This window comes from Chaetura pelagica, unplaced genomic scaffold (assembly GCF_000747805.2).
Source record: "Chaetura pelagica isolate M959 unplaced genomic scaffold, ChaPel_1.0 scaffold416, whole genome shotgun sequence".
Taxonomy (NCBI): Eukaryota; Metazoa; Chordata; class Aves; order Apodiformes; family Apodidae; genus Chaetura; species Chaetura pelagica.
In genome coordinates this window covers 1,186,857-1,209,683 of record NW_009953579.1, presented here as the reverse complement: position 1 = coordinate 1,209,683, position 22,827 = coordinate 1,186,857, and the positions used below count along the sequence as shown (strand labels likewise).

The 22,827-nt window shown below is 38.4% G+C and overlaps 2 protein-coding genes across 2 annotated transcripts in view; one reads left to right on the top strand and one right to left on the bottom strand.

The window, feature by feature from the left end:
- Window positions 1-1,134: 1,134 nt before the first annotated feature.
- LOC104390582 (photoreceptor outer segment membrane glycoprotein 2) lies at window positions 1,135-12,356 on the top strand. The gene is made up of 4 exons (XM_009999746.1): window positions 1,135-1,343; window positions 5,477-6,145; window positions 10,347-10,593; window positions 12,090-12,356. Exons 2-4 carry the CDS (start codon window positions 5,565-5,567, stop codon window positions 12,354-12,356), a joined length of 1,095 nt encoding a protein of 364 aa, XP_009998048.1. The 5' UTR covers window positions 1,135-1,343; window positions 5,477-5,564.
- Window positions 12,357-21,301: 8,945 nt separating this feature from the next.
- Window positions 21,302-22,827, bottom strand: part of UBR1 (ubiquitin protein ligase E3 component n-recognin 1) — a 52,491-nt gene continuing 50,965 nt past the window's right edge. The window contains exons 44-46 of the mRNA XM_009999745.1: window positions 22,216-22,386; window positions 21,912-22,013; window positions 21,302-21,443 (exon numbers count right to left, since the gene is read on the bottom strand). Coding sequence (XP_009998047.1) covers window positions 21,302-21,443; window positions 21,912-22,013; window positions 22,216-22,386 — 415 coding nt within the window. The remainder of the gene's footprint in view (window positions 21,444-21,911; window positions 22,014-22,215; window positions 22,387-22,827) is intronic.

The following is a 22,827-nucleotide window of genomic DNA, read 5'->3' as shown; positions in this document are numbered from 1 at the left end:
GTCAAGGATGAGATGCAACACACTGAGGGGCCCGTGACCAGGGGTGGATTTGACTCTAGAAGTTATTGCCCAGGTTATCCATGATTGTGACAAAACAAGCCAGACGGTTAAAACCTTTGTCAGTTTTTGTATATAGGTGTGTAATTGTTCCTCATCCCATGTGTTACAATCCCTTCCCTGTTCCAGTAAGCCTGTTGTAGTTTTAACTTCCAACCCTTAAAGACTCTGTCCCTTATTCTCCTTTTATCTTCCTCTGCGAGAGTATAAGGGAGTAACAGAGAGCAGATCTGTTCCCTGGGTTTGGTTTGCCCTGACCACTAGACACTTCCCAAACCAGAATCTATTGTCACTCTGTTTATCTCATATTCAGGACTAAACTGAAGCAGTTTGGTCTCTTGCACAGTGACCCCTTCCCAGCTGAGGAAGGGAATCAGGAAGAGGGGAAAAGTTCCATGGGTTGCACAAGTTTATACTCAGCCTAGACCTCCGGAGTAACAGAGGGAGCAGGAAGCCAAGAGGGAGGAGTCCTGGAAGAGGGAGCTTCCCCCCCTCAGCACATCTCCCCCTTCCTAAGCGGTTGGACCCCCCTGTTAGTCAGCTTGGGTCAGCTGCCCAGTCTTAAGCTGCCAGCTGACTCGGGGTTACTAATGGTCTCCTCTCTCTGGCTTGCCTGGGATCCTGTACCACTGAAACCAGGACAGTAATAAATGATGATCCAGTTGCTCTTGGTTACTTTAATTCCTTTCTTGAACACAGTCAATACACAGAGGACAGATAATTCATCCAAAGCAACAAAACATGGAGTGATGGGTAGGACAAGACTGAATGTAAATGATGATTGTCTAAAATAGATTTTCCCTTCCAACATAAGCCCAAAGTTTCATAATTCTCAGTCTTGTCTCTCTTGGACACGTTTATTGTCAAGAACAAATTAAGAACTAACGAAGACATCAGCAGGTATTGAAGAACAGTCCCTGTTGCTTACTAGCCCAAACCCTGGGGCGGCAAAAAGATAAAAGTTGTTACTATAAAATCATTTTGTTGGTGAGATCTCAGTTCACGCTCAGTTAATTGGCCTGTTTTGTAGGATTTAACCTGGTGGTATAAGAACCTTGAAATAAATCTCTTAACTACGATTAGAGATGAGAAAGAGATTAGCACTGGCAGAAGAGTAGAAGTCTTTCTATCCATCTCCACTGGTAAGTCAGTGTAAAGACAGAAGAACTACACAGACATCAGGAAATCAGTACTGCAGTCTTCCTTAGGATGCCTGATCCAGGTATTTTCTTCCCTCTACTCAGCAAGTTACCAGTTTCAAGTTCATGTTCAGTCCTCTGAAGCAGGTTAGTGGTTTCTTCTACACTAAGTAGGTAGGACATCGTGTTTAGCTAAAATGGTAGATTGTAGTGAAACTGGTAAGGTGTTATTTGTTTATGACAAAATTGCAAGCCAAATCTCTTTGGACAGTTTGCATTTAATAAGTAAATGTTACAAATAAATAAATAGCTGGGCCATGTCTTGTTCTACCATAAAACTTGTCCAACCATAAAACTAGCACACTGCCAAGTTCACCACTAAACCATGTTCCTAAGCACCTCACCTGCATGTCTTTTAAATACTTCCTGGGATCGTGACAAGTCCACACTTCCCTGGGCAGCCTGTTCCTATGCTTGAAGATCTCACAGGTATTAAAATGTTTTAGTATTCAAATGCAGGAAGATCTCTAACCATATCCTAATGTAAGTGGAATAACCTATACCTTGCCTGTACAAACAGAACTGATTCCTTCTGACACAGAGACACTGGGATAACATTACCTTTTTAAACTGTACTTTACAACAATCTGCTTGCCCAGTGTTAATGGTTAATTGCAGCTGAGGCTTCTCTAGTGGGCTGGTGTAGCCATGATTCTGTACAGCTATGATTCTGTACAGCTTGTCTGCAGGTGGTTTTCATGCTCTTTTAGCTGTTACCTGTTTTGTTCAGATGACATAGTAGGGATACCAGTTTTATTCAGATAAAGTTAAGTAGTAGGGTCCATTAGCTTAAAAAATATCATACAAGAATAATGCTGCTTATACTTTTGTTTCCTCAAATTTACAGGACTATGTTTTACTATTCATAAAAGTCATTGCATGAGTGGAGTTAGATGACCATTTAATCATATGAATACATAGTTGCACAGTATAAAATCACTCTAATGAAAATTACTGAATTAGTACAAGACTATGCTGAGAGCAGGTTTTTGGAGAAAAAAGAAATAAAGAAGAACTCCATATACCTTGCACATTTTGAGGAAAGGCAATTACAAACTTTTGGAAGCACTGAGGAAGGGTAAAAGTTCTTGCTTTGATCCTGAGATACTGCAGCATCGGTCTACATCCAGATCACGTACACCAAAACATTTTGTTGGTGAGATCTCAGTTCACGCTCAGTTAATTGGCCTGTTTTGTAGGATTTAACCTGGTGGTATAAGAACCTTGAAATAAATCTCTTAACTACGATTAGAGATGAGAAAGAGATTAGCACTGGCAGAAGAGTAGAAGTCTTTCTATCCATCTCCACTGGTAAGTCAGTGTAAAGACAGAAGAACTACACAGACATCAGGAAATCAGTACTGCAGTCTTCCTTAGGATGCCTGATCCAGGTATTTTCTTCCCTCTACTCAGCAAGCTACCAGTTTCAAGTTCATGTTCAGTCCTCTGAAGCAGGTTAGTGGTTTCTTCTACACTAAGTAGGTAGGACATCGTGTTTAGCTAAAATGGTAGATTGTAGTGAAACTGGTAAGGTGTTATTTGTTTATGACAAAATTGCAAGCCAAATCTCTTTGGACAGTTTGCATTTAATAAGTAAATGTTACAAATAAATAAATAGCTGGGCCATGTCTTGTTCTACCATAAAACTTGTCCAACCATAAAACTAGCACACTGCCAAGTTCACCACTAAACCATGTTCCTAAGCACCTCACCTGCATGTCTTTTAAATACTTCCTGGGATCGTGACAAGTCCACACTTCCCTGGGCAGCCTGTTCCTATGCTTGAAGATCTCACAGGTATTAAAATGTTTTAGTATTCAAATGCAGGAAGATCTCTAACCATATCCTAATGTAAGTGGAATAACCTATACCTTGCCTGTACAAACAGAACTGATTCCTTCTGACACAGAGACACTGGGATAACATTACCTTTTTAAACTGTACTTTACAACAATCTGCTTGCCCAGTGTTAATGGTTAATTGCAGCTGAGGCTTCTCTAGTGGGCTGGTGTAGCCATGATTCTGTACAGCTATGATTCTGTACAGCTTGTCTGCAGGTGGTTTTCATGCTCTTTTAGCTGTTACCTGTTTTGTTCAGATGACATAGTAGGGATACCAGTTTTATTCAGATAAAGTTAAGTAGTAGGGTCCATTAGCTTAAAAAATATCATACAAGAATAATGCTGCTTATACTTTTGTTTCCTCAAATTTACAGGACTATGTTTTACTATTCATAAAAGTCATTGCATGAGTGGAGTTAGATGACCATTTAATCATATGAATACATAGTTGCACAGTATAAAATCACTCTAATGAAAATTACTGAATTAGTACAAGACTATGCTGAGAGCAGGTTTTTGGAGAAAAAAGAAATAAAGAAGAACTCCATATACCTTGCACATTTTGAGGAAAGGCAATTACAAACTTTTGGAAGCACTGAGGAAGGGTAAAAGTTCTTGCTTTGATCCTGAGATACTGCAGCATCGGTCTACATCCAGATCACGTACACCAAAAACACATTGTCTCCAGCTCTAACAGGTATTATCTATCTGATGTTATTAGCTGCTTTCTGCCTGTGATTGTGATATAACTGGAGAGGTGCAAAGGTGAAGTTAGTAGTAGTGCTGCAGAGAGCCAAGGTTAAAAACGCTAGGAAAAATGGTATATTTTCCTAGATCCCCTAATAGCTGGGGAAAAGATGACAGACTTGAAACATAGAAGTCCTCCTTCAGCTGCAGAACTCTGAAATACCAGATTTGAAACTTGAGGTGGGCGGGGGGAGGTGCCTCTGAAGATATTTTATGCTCATCATTGTGATGTTCAGAGAGAAAAAACGTCTCTACGTCATATGGAAAAGTTATGAAAGGACTGCAAATAACTTCAGAGTAGTTGCATCAAAACCAAGCTAATAAAACACACAATATAAAAATTACTCAACAGGAGTAATTTCCTTTCAAATGGCTCCTCTTCAATAAAATATTGTGTCCCATGGGCTGCAGAGTCTTCAACAGGTGAGAGAATGAAAGCAGTTCCAATGAGCACTGAAGAAGCCAAGATTATTGCAGTAAGTGCAATCAGGAATTCAAATTTAGGATTCTGACTGGAAAATGAGGGGCTTGGAAAGAAAACCAGTCTACAAGTGTTACGAGAGTTGGAATAAGGCATGATTGTCAGAGTTCTGAGGACAAAGAGAGAACAAGCAACTTTAGCTGCAGGAGCAGAGGTAAAGACAGTAACGGTGATTACCTAATGATTCAACAGACCTCATTTAAAGTGATCACCCTATTAAAAAAACTGGTTTTTAATACAAACTTTGAGAGTGAAGGGCAATCAGGAAGATAAAGAAACACAGAATCTTAAACTGTTGATTTTTTTCTTAAGGAGTGAAGAGGCTCTGCTCTTTTTTTTGTAGGGTCATATGTTACTTCACACAAGAACGGTAGTGCTTTTATGCCTGATGAAGTGGGGAAATGTCCTGGAGGATGGTTTGTTAACCACTAATGTATTCAGGTCAAAGCACTTAAAAGTTAATAAAATTTCAATCATATTTTCTAGAAAACCAATGGAGTCATTGATAGTTTAACCCTGCAGTTTTTGCCAGTGATGACATCTTAGTAGTGTAAGTGTATGAATAAGATCATGTTTTGCTAGTGAAATCAGCTTTTCCCACACACAATCACACACACAAAATGCCTAAAAACACCTACAGGATCCTGTGTTTCTGGTGCTGTTTTCATGTTTATTCCTTGTAGAAAAAAGGCTTATGTGATTATGCTGTAGGTATGTGCTTGTTTGTCCTACTTAGCAACTTTTGCACACAAATCTGATGTTGACACAGTAATCTAAGAATTAGAAATTCCTAGAATCATCAAGAAAACACAGGCAATGAGTACAAGGAAAGGGCACCATGAGTCTCATGGAGGGAAAGACAGATCAGCTCACTCCTAGATGTCAGAAAATCTGCATGGAAAATTGCTCTCAGGCCAAAACTCCATAGAAATCCAGAGTTCATTGGTTCTAGTGAGCTCTTATTTTTAATTGCTCTAGTTGGTCCTTAGAGTTATTTTCTCACATGATTCGTGTTGTATGAAATCCAAGCAATCAGCTTCCCCAGGGCACTCCCTTGGTGGGTCTCCGAGTGCGTGAGGCTGTAAAGGAAGTTTTCTGTGGTCTCTATAAATACCCAGTCAAACAGACAGTAATCTGTCTCTCTTCTTCAGATGTCTACTGCACGCCTTGGATACATGCTCCTAATCAGCTTACGAGCTTTTCTTGACTTACGCTTCTCTTCCTAATGCTGATCTGACTATGGCTGTCCTCAAAGTAAAATTCACCAAAACTAAGAGGGACAAATTGGCTCAAATCTTATGGATCCTCAACTGGGTTTCTGTAGTGAGTGGGGTCATTCTCTTCAGTCTTGGACTCTTTCTGAAAATAGAAATCAAGAAGCGCAATGAAGTGATGGCAAAAGGGGACATTAACTCTGTCCCCAACATGCTGATCTCTGTAGGAGTCATAGCATGTATCATCAACTTTCTGGGTGGCAAAATCTGCTACGACTGCTCAGATGCCAACAAGTTCTCTCGATGGAAACTGGTTATGCTCCCATACATCGTGTGTACCTTCTGCTTTACCTTCTGCATCCTGCTGGGTGCTCTCATGTGCTATACCATGAGGAACGAGCTGGAAGAGTCTCTCTATCTGGGACTGAAGGATGCTATTAATTACTATAAGGACACGGACATACCTGGACGATGTTTCTTAAAGAAAACAGTGGATATGTTACAAATTGGGTTCCAGTGCTGTGGAAACAACGGCTTCAGAGACTGGTTTGAAATTCAGTGGGTATCGCCTCGCTATCTGAATATGGCTTCCAAGGAGGTTGTGGAGTAAGTATTTACTAGTCGTAAGAAAAAAACAGGAAAAAAACCTCATTCCATAAGGCAAAGTAGATACTATTTTTTTCTAGACAGTTGTCTGTTAATCAAAAACCTGTAGAATGACCAGGCTACTCACATAACAGGCTAACTACACATCTTAAGTTGCCTTTTGCTTACTTTTTAGGGATGCTAAGCAAAGCAAAGATGTTTCCTTTCCTTTTTCTGATTGTGGTGAGTTAGCTACCTCAAAAATTCAATTATAGTGAGTGAATGGAAAGAAGAAAGGTTATCAATACGTTGCATAGTCAATCCTAAACACTGCAAGATCTTTCTCCTTCAAGATATTAGACTTTGCAAACCCAGGTTCAAATCTGTATGTTCACAAGTGAGAAACAGTCAAGATCATGGTAGACTGCATAAAATGGGAGAAAAAGAACCCTTGAAATTTGAGGTGTTTTTGGTTGGTTTTTTTTGGTGGTGCTTCCCATGATGTAGTAATTATGAAATTATATGCTCAAAAATAAAGAGTCTGGTAATCTGTACAGACAGTAGAAAAGGCAACAAAAAAAATGTTTAAGTAGACAACCAATATGTAATAATTCTTCTAAAGCTGAAAAAAAGGCTTCACTGACAAGAGTGGAGTTGCTATATATTCCTGGGAAAAACAAACACAAAAAACTTGACTGGCATTTGTCAAGTGTTGTTTTGTTTAACTCAATAATCAGTGACAATAAAGCCAGAGGAAGGGAGGTCAAAGATCATCTTTTCTCAGAATTGAAAATGCCATCACAGCAGATATATAGAGAGCTGCAAGTATACCAGAGGACAGGACCTAGGAGAACATGGACAAGAGGGCATCAACATGCGTAAGGCCACAGAAATGAAGCAAGCTTTAGGGTAAGTGTTCTTGAGGGAGGAGTTGGAAAGCAACAGTGACAGAAAGCAGACTAACCCAAGAGCTGTTCTAAATCCCAGTTCTACACTGAAAAGTGACATGACAAGGAAGACGGGACGGTCCACAGGAACTTAAGAGTAGTGTCTTATTGTGAGGAAAAAAGTAAAATATACTCCTTTATTTTTGTGAGACATGCAGAAGCAGTAATGTTTTACCCAGGGTCTTAGCTGAACTTTGTTTTCTTCTACAGGGTCACCTGTGCTCTCCCATTTGAAAATACACTGTCAGATAATTTTTGCCCCATGTAGGCAGAAGATGCCAGTCAAGTGTGTGTGAGGGAAGCAATTACACTGGAGAATTTCTTTTACTGTATATAAATTGTGTAATTCCATCTTGATTGCTAGAATCCAAGTTGGTGCTATATAACCAAATTATACCATGATTTCCAAAAATCTGGTAGTGAAATATTTGATATGAGAACATTGGCAGCAAAGTCCCGGTGGTAACTTTCAGAAAGGATGGAAAAGAAACAAAATATTTTTCTTGGCTTCATCTTGTACTCTATGTCACTTAGCACTTGGTAGATTAAAGAGGCAAAGCAGGTGAGAACTGACATACTGTCAACTCACATGTAAGCTTTGCAAAATTGAATTTTTTGCTTTCCTTCGTAACCTTCTTGCTTCCCCTTCTCTTCTAATCTCCATTGCCAACACCATGATTTGACAAGAAATGAGAGAACCAATGCGAACAGTTAGGAGGATGAGGCAGGTTACAACAGTACAATCCTGTCATGGCTCTGGTTGAGTCAAAATCACCTTTTTATAGTCTCAAAAGCAAGTATTGAGCAAGTCTCAATAGCGTAACAACTTTGAATTGCAATAACTAATAACAGCAAATGTCTCTCCCTCAGCTGTTTCCAAGGTCTTCCCTCCCAGTGAGTGGTTTTGCCTATGCCCATTACACTACTTGCACCCTAAGTCTGGTTTTAGTGGGTTATCCAGTTCTTTTGCATTGGTTTTGTTCTGTTGCCATTACCACGAGTATGGTGGTCACAAAGGGAAGAGCTAGACTCTGAAATACAGAGGAATTCATGCCTAATCCACTCCAAGGTGGGAACTGGCAGATCAGCTTCCTGACTTTCTTGATCTATGAAGAAGAGTTTTGATGGAATGATAAACAAAACACACTACCACCACCACCACATCTGTACTGTGTTTAGATCCCACAGAAGAAAGTTCCCAGTGTAGTTTCCTATGTAGTGTTTTCTTTCTGCAACACACAATGACTAGTAATAGCTCAAAGTAAAAGAAAAATGTTCTCCACAATATGACTAGTATTTCTTAGTTTATCCCTTACAACCAACTCCTACTTTATCAGGAAATTTTTTGGCACCAGGTCTTTTAAAAGCAAACAGCTATTTTGACACACATATCCCCCCCCCCCCCCCCCAAAAAAAAAAAGAGTAAGGAGTTGTATTTAGCAGGTCCGCAGAAATACAATCAATTATTCTGCCATCCCAGCACAGCCACAAATACTGACCTTCCTAGCAGCTTATGTTTGTTTTGAAGGATACATTTAGTCCCAGAATGCTGAAAGAACTGCAGAGTTTCTGCTTCCTCTGTTCACCTGTTGAGCTTCCTGTGATGGCTTCCTTCCATGTAATCTATATAATCTGTCGTGAAACAGGAAAATAGGATTTGTAAATGCCAATAAATGAAGAAAAACTTTGGAAAATATTAAAAATTGTACTATTAGCAGGTGGGAAGGCTGGATATCTAAGAGAAAGTTGTCTTCCATATATTCTGGCTCCCTCAGAAAGGCTCAAGGGCATTGGCTTCATTAAAAGAGGTAATGGTTCTGAGCTGTCACAGGAAACAAGCCTTTTGCAATGAGCCGGACAACAGACACATGATTAGAAGCTACTTCCCCAAAGTGTGAGAGCATCTCAACATCTCATATACTTTCCAGTTTCTGGAAAATCTATTTCTCTGAAGAGTGTGCTTGGAAAGAGAAGTCCTCACAAGGACACACTAGCTAAAGAGCAGGTAATACAAAGAGAATGGATATCAAGGATTAATTAACTGTTCCAGAAACTCTTGATTTATCTGAGACTGTGTCCTCTTTCCATCCTATTATTTTTTTCCCTGTCCTTTTTATTTATTTTCCTTCTTTTCTCACTTTTCTCTGGATCCTATAGAGGAGGAAAAGGAGTAATTTTTAGCAGTAAATACAGTTTCAAAATTTACAAGAGTACAGCTACAAGAAGTAGGAATTGGTCTCCAAACATGTACCAAACCAGCCATTGCAGGTGAGTGCAACAATGAAATGCCAGGAGACAATTTCCAGTGGTTCTGGGGCGTGCAAAGCTGTTCTTGTGTCAGGAATGCTTGTATTGAAAATCAATCCAAGAGCCACGAAACACAGGATTCCTAGGGCCATAACTTGCATTAGAGTCACACCAAGATAAACCAGTTCAGAAATTGTCTTCAGTATTTTCAGTACAAAGATACCTAAAAAGACAACATCTCTTTGAAGACTGAATGCCCATCTTAGTATAGAATCATAGAATTCCAGGTTGGAAGGCCCCTCAAGGATCATCTGGTCCAATCTTTCTGGGTGATACTACAGTTTTTATGAGATGGCTCAGCACCCTGTCAAGCTGAGACTTAAAACTGTCAAAAATGGGGGAATCTACCACTTCCCTTCCAATGTTTGACTGTCCTCATGGGGAAAAAATTACCTCTTGTGTCCAATTGGAATCTCCCCAGGAGCAACTTGTGCCCATTACCCCTTGTCTTTTCCATGTGACTCCTTGTAAACAGGGAGTCTCCATCTTCTTGGTAGCTGCCCTCTGAGTACTGGAACATGGTAATAAGGTCTCCTCAAAGCCTTCTTTTCTGAAGGCTGAACAAAATCCAGTTGTCTCTCCACATATGCCAGATTCCCCAGTCCTCTGATCATCTTTGTGGCCCTTCTCTGGACCGTCTCCAGCCTGTCCACATCCTTTTTGTAAAGCAGGTACCAAAACTGAACGCAACACTCCAGGTGTGGTCAGACAATGCACGCACAGTACCAAGAACCACCTGAGGTACTGTGCTTATATCACACTTCAGAAACACAGCAGATGAAAACTTTAGTTTGCCTGCAGTGAGTAACATCTCCAGTTGGAAATATATTCCTATTTTCCTTTCATTACCTTGGAGATGCCTACATCACAGTTGACTGGCATTTTGCCCTTTTATAGAAATCACACACAAATAAATATCACCTATAAATACTGGGTTTGTAACTCCCAAACTTTCTGTCTTGCTGCAGCCGTCTCCTGAGCAACGTTGATGGAAAGTTCTTGGTGGATGGAGTACCCTTCAGCTGCTGCAATCCAAGCTCCCCACGGCCCTGTATCCAGTACCAGCTGACAAACAACAGTGCCCACTACAACTATGATTTTCTGACAGAGGAGCTCAATATCTGGGTGAGGGGGTGCAGGGAGGCTCTGCTAGATTACTACACAGGTATCATGAGGTCCATTGGCATCGCAGCATTGCTCATTTGGTTGTTTGAGGTAAGTCTCAGTAAAAACTGGTCTGTGTCAGAGTCATCAGTCTTCCTCCTCTCTAGAGGAGGTGTAACATAGAAGTGCCTCAGCATCTATTATGAAGCCCACCAGCACTTAAAAAATGTTGCAGGAGTTCCTTTAGTACAGACAACTTTCTCAAGGTCCCCAGAGCAGAAGCAAATTTCACTGAAGTGAAGAACTTTTAGAAAAGATATAATTCTGTATTTTTACCAAACTTCTTCAATAGATGTTGGCATATTCCCTTCTCTGAAGCATTTATGGGATCAGATACAGGATGATATATGCAATCTGCAAGGAAATTAGGTGAGAAGATTTAAGGATTGTTTTAAGTCAGTTTTAACAAAGAATACACAAAACGTGAGCAGACCTTTGACTGCATATATTTTTTTTGTAGTAAAAATGGAACATGATATCTCAAAGCCTCATTTTTCCATTACATAGCTTCACCACATAGACAACGCTCGCAAACATGGCATATCTTTTTAGATGGAGATTATACTGCTTATTATACAATCGAAACAAGCATATCACAGGTAAACACATACACGTGCAAAGATGCAGTCTTTCTTCTGGCATCTTTAAAGAAAGTTGTCTGGATGTCATCTGCAGGTGAAAGAACCATCCCATCCCCAGTGGCACAGGTTAAAATGTTCTCCTCCTCTTTTAAAAAAGTTTTTTGTTTTCTGATTATTGTTCTACTGCATAGGTATTAGCACTATAATTAAAATAGTTCATAACAGTTCTCAAGCAGTGTTAGGTGGGGTGGTGGTGCCAGAAAACAGACCTTTGGCAGCACATGAAGAAGCTGTGAGCTGGATCTCTGTGCTCCTTTAGATGTCAACAATCTAGGCATGCTGATCTCAATTCCAACAGAATTACAAAACTGGAGCTTTTTCCTAAACTTTTACTTGAGCCTGTACTATCAATCATAGAATCATAGGGGTTGGAAGGGACCTCTGAAGATGATCAAGTCCAACCCCCCTGCTGCAGCAGGAACACCTAAGACAGATCACACAGGAACCTGTCCAGATGGGTCTTGAAAGTGTCCAGAGAAGGAAACTCCACGTGGCTTGCATACAGATGATTAAACTCCTCAGAGGAAACAAAAATTTAATCAAAATTGGGGAAAAAATCCATAGAACTTAACAGACTACAATCTATTTTTTTTTTCCAAGTGACTGGTGGTTCCATTAACTGATCATCCATTCTGTATCAATTAGTTGTAGTCTCTTAGGCTTCAGCGCTCCCAAGTCATTCTAGGTATTTATGTACTATTAACATGCAAGTGGCAATGCTGGCTGAAGGATGGAGAGAGAATAAATCAATCACTTCCTGGTGTTTTTCTTTCTGAAAAACGTAATTAATTGGGGAAGCGGTTAGATTGCTGGGATAAAGAATTTGCCTGCTTTACTGTTAGTTATTAGACTTGTAAATACACAAGTCAGAAAGCTCTCAGTTTAACCATGAACTGTTTCTTACAGCTCTCTGTACTTATTGGCGTCCGGTACCTACAAACAGCAATGAAGAATGTCCTTCTGCTAGGAGATCTGGAGGGTGAATCAGATGGTTGGTTACTAGAAAACAGCTTTGTGGAAACTGCCAAATACAACATTAATATTATTAAGAACCTTGGAAAAGCCAATCAGATCTCCACTGTCTCAGGCATGAACGACCCCAACATTGATGTTCAAAACACAAACTGTGGCAAAACTAATGATACAACAAAATCTATCCCAGTATCTAGCTAGGCAAGTCTTCAAAGAAATGACATCAAAAGTGTAGCTTTGACAGATTTCAGTCTTACAGTTACCAGATTTTTCACTGATGGGGAAAAAAAAAGGATAGAAAAACTAACAAGACAACTGAAGAAACCAGTGGAGTGATGGCAGCTTAAAAAATGCTGATACTTCTTTGGCTGAATGTACTTTTCCTCATTCTTGTAAAACCCCTGATTTGCAACATTGCACAAAGCTTTTGCAATTTTCCCCATTTTCTCTCCCCTGCTTTCACACTTCTATGGTGTCTGAATACAGCAGAACAATCACTGTGCATGAGCACATGTTCCAGATGGGCTGGGTCTGCATGTACTAACATACATGTTGGGCTGTGATGTCCCAGCAAAGTCTGTCATTACTGCCGTGACATCTGTAGAAAGCCCAACATCAGGGAAATCCCAAAAGAAATTATTACATCAGATAAAAAGATTCTTTAAAAAAAAAAAAAAAAGCACAAAAAACTGTGGAATGAAAACTCTGTTAGTCCAAGTTAGGATAGGGGAAATTTTAGGCCAATTTTCCATATATTGCAGCCCTCCTGAAAGGACCTACTAGCTGGGTGACATGGAATTGAAGACAATGAAAGTTAGCATCATGTACCTCAGGTTTGGTTGGTTGGTTTTTTTCCAGAATAGTCTGAAATATCTCTTCATTTTCCCTTCTCTGTAGTTTAGAGGAAGCCAGCTGCCATACCTCCCTGAGAGCCAACAGGTATTGCTGAAAGAAAAAGAATTTCTCTGCTCAAAAAAAATAATTGCCAGCTCATGCTGGGAAATTTAAAACTCCAAGTAGCACTTGATGGTACAAGTTTGAAAACAAAGAAATACTCCCCATAAAACAAATACTGATCATCCTTGGTGTTTTAAAACTCCTAATTTCAGAAGTACTTAGGTAGATGCAGCAGCTGGAAGATAAGGGATCAATTTGGAACCTCTGAATGCAAAGATAGACTGACAGATCTCGCATCATGTTCCTAGTACAGCGTTCAGGGGCTTTGTCAAGGCAGGGAGCAAAAGCCACCTATACCCAGGACACTTGTAATTACAGGATGCCCCATGACTGTAATTCATCATTAATAGGAAGTAGAAAAAACATACTGATAAAGATTAGAGGATAAAGGACTAAATAAAATATGTTAGTCTTGTAAATAATACATTGCTTGAATGTAACTTTGGACAGCTTGTGCACTCTCGGTGTATGATCAAGTAAAAGAAGTTGCATCTCTGGGATATTCAAAGCAGAACTATTCCTGCTTTTGAAACTGTGGGAAAGTAATTGTAAAAATTCCTTTACCTGTCTAAACAATGTTGTTTTCTATGACACTAGAATAAACAAGAATTATACTGTAAGAATATATTGTAAATTAAGTGTATGATATAAAACTCTGTACAGTAATTCAAGCAGGCTAAATGCATGATCCTATTTTCCAATGCAATTGCTACACTGCTTAAAATTTTAGGCCTATATATGTCTGTTAGATGGATGGGGTCTGTCTGCAATAGTAGCCTGTAGCAGTTGTTCTGCAAAAGGCAAGTAAGACGCAAGAGCACTAGGAAACAGCTATTTTCCTTACACAAAGCCTCCTAACATCAAAGCAACAGCAGTTTGGGACTTGGTATGACGAAGAGGGTATTTGTATCACTGTGTTTTAATAAATTTCAGTGGACATTTTTAATATGAATTTGCATAGTATTTTTAAAACCCATTCATATTTTGGATATTTTAGAAATCCAAAACATGACAATAAGCTTCAGATTTTAATGTCTCACAATTCAGTTCTGAATTGTTTGAAAAACTACTTCTCTTTGCTTGTTGATTCCCTGACAACTTCATTGGGTAACCCCAAATTCTTGCTGCAAGATGTAGTTGATTGTCATTCCTTATTTATTCCCTCCACATCATTACCAGTTTTACAATCCTCTATACCATCTCTGTTGGTCCTACTTCTCCAAGTTGAAGAAGTTGCTATTTTACCTTTTCTTCCGTGGAAGTTGTTTCACACCTTTGATAAGTTCCATCACTCTTCTCCATTTATTCTTTTTAAGTGAACACCACCATGTAGAGCTGAAGACATCATGAACTAAATAGGTCGTCTTCTCCTAAGAATGCGTATCACTGCTTGCCCATTTGCCTGTTTCTGAGCATTGAGGTAACATTTTCACAGAACTATTCATAAAAATACTAAGAAAATATTTTATGTTAATATAAAGCCATATTTTAAAGATGTTTGCTTTTTACAGAGCTAATTAATTCACATTTACCAAAACTGAATCTTCTGTTACTATCCAGCCACTAAGTTTCATAACAGACTCCTGAAAACATTTTAAATAGGCTTTTTTTTTTTTTTTACTGAGTATGCTTGTAGCATTGGCAGAATTTGCCACTTTGTAATTCCCTTTTTCAGATCGCTTCTGAAAATGCTGAAAAAAAGGTGCAGATTTCTGTGGATCCCAGTTGTTGAGCTTCTTCCATTGTGAAAATACCTCATTTATTCTTTTACTTCATTGCTGACCTGGATCTTCCTTTTTATATCATGACATCTTCTTCTAATTCTATGAGTTAGAGGACACCATTTGAAGTTGTTTGAAATCTACATTATAGTGACTGGTTCAACATCCTCATCACATTCACTGCCTGTTTCAAAGAATCAGACTCCTGTAGAGATGAGACTTCCCTGTGGAAAAACTATGTTAAATCTACTCCTTGCACTGCATTTACCTCTGTGTTGTCTTCTTTTCTTCATTTCAATCACTTTGTCCAATGTGGAATTAAATTTAATTGGTGCATAATTCCTTCAACCATTCTGAGAGCCAAAATTATTATTTATTTCTGCATCAGTCTGTTGTGGTGGTGGTGCAGAACACTGAGCACAGTGTCCTGAGCCTTGCCAGCAGCACTAAAATTAGCTGATACATACCAGAAGAAAAAACCAAACCAAACCAAACCCCAGAAAGTTGCAGTATCTTGAGAGATCAAGGAGGCAGTGATCTACTGTAAATTGATCAGACTTTGCGACAGGGTATGACTTTTTAAAAATGCAGAAATTTTTTTTTCAGATTAGCACACAAAGTGCCACCTGTCAGTCACCAGCAATCACCTCCTTAACCCATTTTTGTCCATCTACATTTGGAAAAACAGTTTTAGATTGCTCAATAGCCAAAAGGTGTAAGACAATCAGTAATTACATAAGACAAAAGTATAAATTATTTCTATAGCAGATTTGTTTCATTAGGAAAAAATAATGAGGATTAAGTAAGAACATGCAAATCTTAAAAAAAGCTTTAAAAATAAAAAAGACCATGAGAAATGGTTCATCTTGATTAAAATGGCTATAAAACAATAAGAGCTTTTTTTTTTTTTAAACAGGAAACCTTGCTCTCTATTTTAGGAGCCATTTCCTAACAGCAAAACACATTTAACTGTAGAAAGTGGATGAAACCTTACATCTTGCACCACTTTAAAATAATCCCTAGGCCATTTATTTAGCTTGCTGAATTTTAAGAGCTGTGAGCTTACTCTTCTCATAACTTTCTATTCGAGGTCCTTGTACGATGGATTTGTCAAGATTCTCCTCTGGAAAACAGATTTAAAAGCAAGAGTGACCTATAACGTTCATCCAGCCCGAGTTATCTCTGTAAGACACAAATTCCATGCAGTGGTTGCTTTCACATATTATCATAAAGAGCAGAGGTATAACTGTCTGGTTATGCATCTTCCTTTGCACCAACACAGATAATTTACTTTCATATAAAAAGAACACATTTTTCCACTAAGAACTAGTTAATATTTGGCATGTTAACCTTTGTCTCTCAGCCACCTGCCAAGAACTGCAGCAGCGGCGTAATCACCAACATGATCACTTGTGGCATTAGTGGAGTCTGAGCATGTGTTTCACATGGAACAGTCATTGTCTTGACTGCCACCAGGAATTACTAAGCATTGGATCATTCATTTCCATCCTGCATAGGTATTCAGAGTCTCAATCAATATAGATATCATACAAAAAGAAGACAGCTCATTTCACAGTCATCAGGACAAAAATTTATTTTTTAATTAAATGCTTTCTTCCTTGCTTTGTATTGGTTTCCACAGCCAGTGGAAGTGCACCCCACACATCTAAATTGTGTTACAGCACCTGTCTGGTTAGTTTGGGTCTTTCCAGAGTATTTAACATTACAGTCACTGGATCAAGAAAACAAATGCAGGTAGCAGCATGGACTCCATCTTTAATTCTCTGTAATTTATAAAGACAAAGATGGTATTAGCAAGCCAAGCCTTTAAGCCAGAGCATCTGCTCAGATACAGAAATAAATACGATTTGGGGGACACTTCTTATCCTATTTGTTATTAATGCTTCATCCAGTCAGAATTAATAAGAACACATTTGTGCAACAGTAACTTTCAAAGAAAGGAACTCCCCTATGCACAGAACTATCTTCTTTATAAATTCTTCATAAAAAACCCCACTGAAACATTTTAATGTTCAGTTTCTGGCAAAAGCACTATGACAGTTCCTGCAGAAACTGCAATTTCTGTTCTTCCTTTAAAACTTTCTGATTAGCACGGAAAACACTTGCTCTACACCTTTATCCTAAAGAAAAAATGAGGAAGATACAGCACATTTAGTTTTGTTTGTATTAAAAAACGATCACAGCACACTTCCCTAGAAGCTAAAAACCTCCTTGCTATGAACTGATCTTTTTAAATGGCATACAAACACACAGTTCTCTATAACACAAGACCAGCAATCTTTAAAATCTTACAAACCATTTGGTAAACATGTGCTTTGTACCAGTTTCCCACTATGGAACTCTAGCTCTGTGGAAGTCCAAATTGAGAAAATAAATATTCTTACATCATCTCCAGTATAATAAAATTGAGATCCATCACTTTTGCCACTTTTAGTAAAGGTTGTCACAATTCACAGAAAGAAAAGTCGGATGAAAGAAGATTGGAGGCTTTTCATCACCTAGAATGGATTATTCCTCAGGTTGCCATGGCATATTCAGGATAACCTCCAAAAAGAAACTGGTACATTGGGATGACCTCTCTCCAAGCACTAGACTTTATTTAAATAATTGTACCCGAAGAAGCTAATATATTTCAGGCACTATGCAGAGGAAGGAGACATAAGGTTCTATGGTCTGCTGAAAAAGACTAACCACAGAACTTCATAGATACAGCAAGTACTTGAAATGATCACGAAATCCAGTCACCACTGCCTGCTTCACAACATTTTGCTGATCCTTGTTCATTCAAGCATGAAGAAACCTCCTAAAATTCAGTCTGATGGATTCTAAGTTGTTTGACAACCTGTAATTAAACAGCACCAACTATACTTTTTTTGACACTGACTTCATGAACAATAGTCACACAGGAAGAAAGAGAACTCAGGCCCAGTTTTAATCTTTCATGTTTAACTTCATACCTGGTGTCCCTTTACTCACCGTTACATGAAATAAAGTATGTAATTGCCTTGAATTTCAGCTCACTCTCCTTCAACACAGACTTCCTATAGACAGCTTCTCTTTCATGTACAGTTAGAATAAGAATAAAGTGGATTTCAACCACAAAGCAAAGAATGTGAAGACCCAAATCGTGTTCTATATAATTTTGTACATCTGTACATTGCACCTGGTGAGTATTACTATGCAAGAAAGAACGCTGTGGCTTTTTTTCTTTTCTTTTTTTCCCCCTCTAATGAATAGCTTTCTTGTTCTAACGTTCTTCAGAACATTTCTGCTAATAGACTTTAATCCACCTACCTTTACCTTTTACCTCTTCAGGAACAGGTTCTTAAAATAACATTTGCTTTACTAAGAATAAGCATTTAGAGTGCAATACCATGAATACCCAAACTGTGTAGGCTAAACGCTGCACGAAGCTACAACAAAGAAGTGAGAAAGTAGGGACAGCCACAGCAACATAAAAAGGGGCAAGAAGTACTGGCCATTTCTAGGTTAGATTCCGTGGCTGTTTGCTTAGCTCTGTAATAAAAATACTTGGGTTTTGTTTTTTTGGCTTTTTTAGTATGTATCACAGCACATTAGACCAACGCCACAACATTTCCCTTTTTAGAGGACAAGTATCTGACAGAAGTACAGCCAGCACTTCTTTGAGAAGCTACAAAACCAGAATCACTTAACTAATCAGATGAAGGACATATAAATATTAAAAATCTGTCTTTAAGACTCCTTCCACAAACTGAGGTAGACACTGCAGGAATTCACATCTGTAAAATGCTCAGACAACTTTCAAGTGGAGTATTTCTTTAAGTAAGTGCGCCACCCTGCACTTAACCAGTATAATGATGATACAGACTACAGGGATAACTAGTATTCTTTACCAACCAACTGACGGATGCTGCAATAACACTCTCAGTGAACTGTGACATGTCAAAGCGCCTCCAAATAAAAATGGAGTAATCTATGAGAAGTTACTTTATTTCCTTTTTTTAAATATACATATACAAGATATTTTATTTCAAAAGCACAAGAACATTATACAAGTTTCAAATTTACATTTTTGCAATTAAAGATACCAATATGTGCATTATCAAATAACTTCTTCTGTCAGCCTGGATGGAAGAGAAATCAGTGGCATAAGCATCTTGCGATCACTAAATACAGATTATACTCACAGTGAACAAAACTGCATAGTAGTTGAATGAAATGCAAGGTGATCACACTAGTCAGTGAATGATATGGGAGCCCATGTGCTAAATTAGTATGTGCAAGCATACAGAAAGATGCAACTTTCCCACTTCTTCAGCTATGAAGAGATTTCTAGAGCTTTAAACATGAGCTCACCCGCTCAAACCAGCTCGTGTCCTTATATACAGTTTAGAGAGAAAACAAAATAAAGTGATCTCACTGCATATTTGATAACGGAATTTTTCTATCAGTGAAGTGCAAGGTAACGGAAAGTTTCAGATAAATGAACAGGTAAATATCAGAGGGAAACAGTAAGTGAATATAGTTTTGGTATCAACAAAGCATACATTTCCTAGTCTTAATCCAATATTTTTGTTGGTTGGTAAGGAGTATTTCGATCTTAGAAATTGCCAGTGCATGCAAGTTTTCATGAGAACTGCTTTTCTAAATTCAGTATGCATTTGAAATATACTTTACAGAAGACCAACAGAATTAATACTTGTCTTTGAAGAGTTCCATATTCAGGTTTAAAATCTGAAGGAATCAAAGTAAGGAGAATGGTCTTAATTGCAAGAAACAGAATATCTAAAAAATATGCCAAAGCCAACCAGTTATATAACCAGGTAAGGTTTATAGCAAAAGTTATAAGACTGCTTGAAATCAGAACGATATTTGAGTTCATTGGTATTCTGCTTTCAGATGAGTTATGGTGCTGTTCAGTGCACTCATACGTACTCTAAAACTTTAAAAACTAGGAAAACAATATGTAAATCTAAATAGTTATTTGTGATTCTACTGTCTCTCATACAAACAGCAGCAAAAAACAAACCAAAAGGAAATAATAAAAAACAGGCTCTCAGACATTGATTTGCCAAACTCCCCTTGCAAGCCTTATTAAAATGACACCAAAGAATCCAAATAACAAAGGGGTGGGAAAATTTAGAGTATGGGCAGCTTCAAACTTTCACACAGAAATGGGATTTCCTGGGAAGGTGTTTTCACCCATTGCATTAAAAATTCTCTCATGTATATTATGGTTGAAATCCAGAAAACAGAACAATAAACATTCAGAACTGAGGCACAATCACATATCATTGAGAGAGAGTTAAATCACAATGTACTATTACCTACTGAACGGCAAAGAGACAGACTTAGCCACCTTTTTTCCCTTCTTCTGCTCTAACACGCACTAAACATGCCCCCCCAAAACACACAATTTCATTTATGCAGGCAGGGCTCCAAACAATAGTATCAGAGGATGAAGAGCAGAAAATTTTTCAAATGTGGGCAAACTAAATTATTTCTGACTCTAAAACTTGCTACTTTTGGACTTCAGCTGCAGTCCATTGGTAGCTTTTGAAGGTCTTTTATCAAAATCTCAGGCTCTTGTATAACTTAGAGCTACACTACAACTACTGAACAGTATTTTCACATTTGTTTCCTGGTAAGAATCTCAGAAGATAACTTTAAAAGGAGCAGAACTTTCCACAACCTAGCCAAATCATGTAGCCCTAGACCCTAGGATATACAACATGAATAAAGGACAAATTCATTACATAAAGTGCAGTTCTGGCAATGCAAAAAGCACAGACTGAATTTTTTGATTCAACAAGCATGATGGTGATTTCCCTGTGCACTTTCTATCTCACAGTTCTTCAAAGAATTCATTAATGAAACTCTTCATTAAATCCCAGGATAAAGCTGCATGTGGGCTTTTTCTGTACAACTGTATGTTTGCTGTACCTGTTGCTAGAGATTACTACAGTCTCTTCACAACTTCCACTACAGTATTATGCCACAGATCTTGACCTATTTAAAAGCTTCAGTGAGCTTGGAAAAAGAACCCAGGAAGAAAGTAAAGGAGGCTTTTCCACAGCAACACTATTTAGGTATTTTCTCAAGGTATGGAAGAGACAGAGATGGGGTATGTGCAGTGAATGAAGCACAGCATTTGGGAAGCTGTCCTTGTCAAAATATGTGAAACAATTAGAACTTCTCAAAAAAGTGAAAACATTCCTGGACCTGAATGTTCATTAATAACTATATAATATGGTTTTGCCTTTTTCTGGGGGGGAAGAAAAAAGAACAAAGCGCAAAACATATGACATGAGATTCTGTTTCAATGTATCAGTAATATATCCAACCTAGAGAATCCAACAATTGTGTCTGAACTACAGAATCCATTTGTGAGTAGAGTTACTGCCACCCTCCTTTCCTTTTCCAAAGCACTGCCAAAGGTAAGTTTTCACAAAAAAACCAAGCGACTCAGAGCAGTTGCCAGTTGAATCCAAAGAAGATCTGATTTGTTTCCTGGCTCCTGGCAATCTCCTCTATGATGCAGTGTTGCTGCCATAGCAGATGGAGCTTCCGGTAACGCTCCCGACATAAGTGCAGAGGATTGCCTCTTCTTCATGGAAGAAAAAAGGAGAATACCCAATAAGCATATCAGAATAGCAAACTGTTCCATTAATTGTCCAGCATGAATGCTCTTAATGATAGCCAGAAAACATCAAATACTTCTATGAACACCAATTCCAGAAAATCTACTGGAAATAATATAGAAATTCTACCTGGGACAAACAATGACTACCATTCCAAGATGTTATTTCAGCAATGGCAGCTGAAAAGCATACAAAGCATTCTTGAGAAAAATAAGAAAATTTAACAGTACCAAAAAAAAAATATGTGTATTTTTCCATGATTAATAACCCATTCATGACTGGAAACTGCCATCAGGAATTTGAAGTTAAACAAGTTCACCAGGCCAAGAGAGGTATTACAGTGCTGTACATTCTAGCAGGAAGATCATGTCGTCTAATGGGTCTAAGAAACAGATACCAAAATGGAAATACAGAAAAGTCAAATGTTTACTTACTTCAGACCTGGATCTGTTTCTCCATATTCATCCAAGTAGGGAGCAGGATATAAGCAGCCCCTGGTTTTACCTTCAATGAGGACAACTCTGCATTCCCTGATTCTTAAGGAAACAAAAAAGGTACATTAAAATACAAGAAAACTCCTAGCAGATTCTTAACTTTCTAGTGAGCTCAATTTTAGGTCAATGCAATGTTTCTTTGTCTCAGACAAAAATAATTAAGTGCTTTGATGATGTTGTAAATTCTGATCTTCAAGTATTTCCCTTTATCCTTTAACACATTACATTCTGGCTCTCTACTTACTTGAGAAACATACAGACTCCAGCTCCGCACTGAAGAGCGTGAGAAGTACAGGCTCCCAACTCCTCCCCATTCACCAGTTCTTGACAGCAAGTATTCTGGGAACACAACATAGCCCCACAGAATAAGCACAATACTGGATGTTTCTGTTCATCATCAGAAGACCGTGGGCATCTAGAAAAAGTGTAACCAGAACATTACTGCAGGGATTAAATTTTTGAAAGACATTTTAACTATGGATAACGTTCCTTAAAAAACAACTCCCACCCCAAAAAATAACCCAACAGAACTGACAAACAAAACCATAAGACATACTATGTCATCATATTTCACGTATCTGCCTCCTTTTGCTATGTTTTTAAATTGCTTGAAATATTTTATCTGCAAGGTATCTGCTTTGAGCAGGGAGGCTGGACAAGATGATCTGTAGTCCCTTCTAACCTGAATTATCCTATGATTCACTCTTCCTGGCATAAACAGTGCCAACCTTCTGGGCTTGTTGTGTCCAGTGCAAAAATAATTTTCAGGCTTATGGCCAAACCAAATGCACATTGCACTGGTGAAAAAAGACCAGCAGATTAAGCTATAATAATTTTATATGCTCTCCTAGCAAAC

Excerpts from the sequence above, each read along its gene's own strand:
- LOC104390582 (XM_009999746.1), top strand. The coding sequence starts at position 5,565 with ATGGCTGTCCTCAAAGTAAAATTCACCAAAACTAAGAGGGACAAATTG. Across the intron at positions 6,146-10,346 it reads GCTTCCAAGGAGGTTGTGGA|CCGTCTCCTGAGCAACGTTG; the intron begins GTAAGTATTTAC and ends GTCTTGCTGCAG. Across the intron at positions 10,594-12,089 it reads TGCTCATTTGGTTGTTTGAG|CTCTCTGTACTTATTGGCGT; the intron begins GTAAGTCTCAGT and ends TGTTTCTTACAG.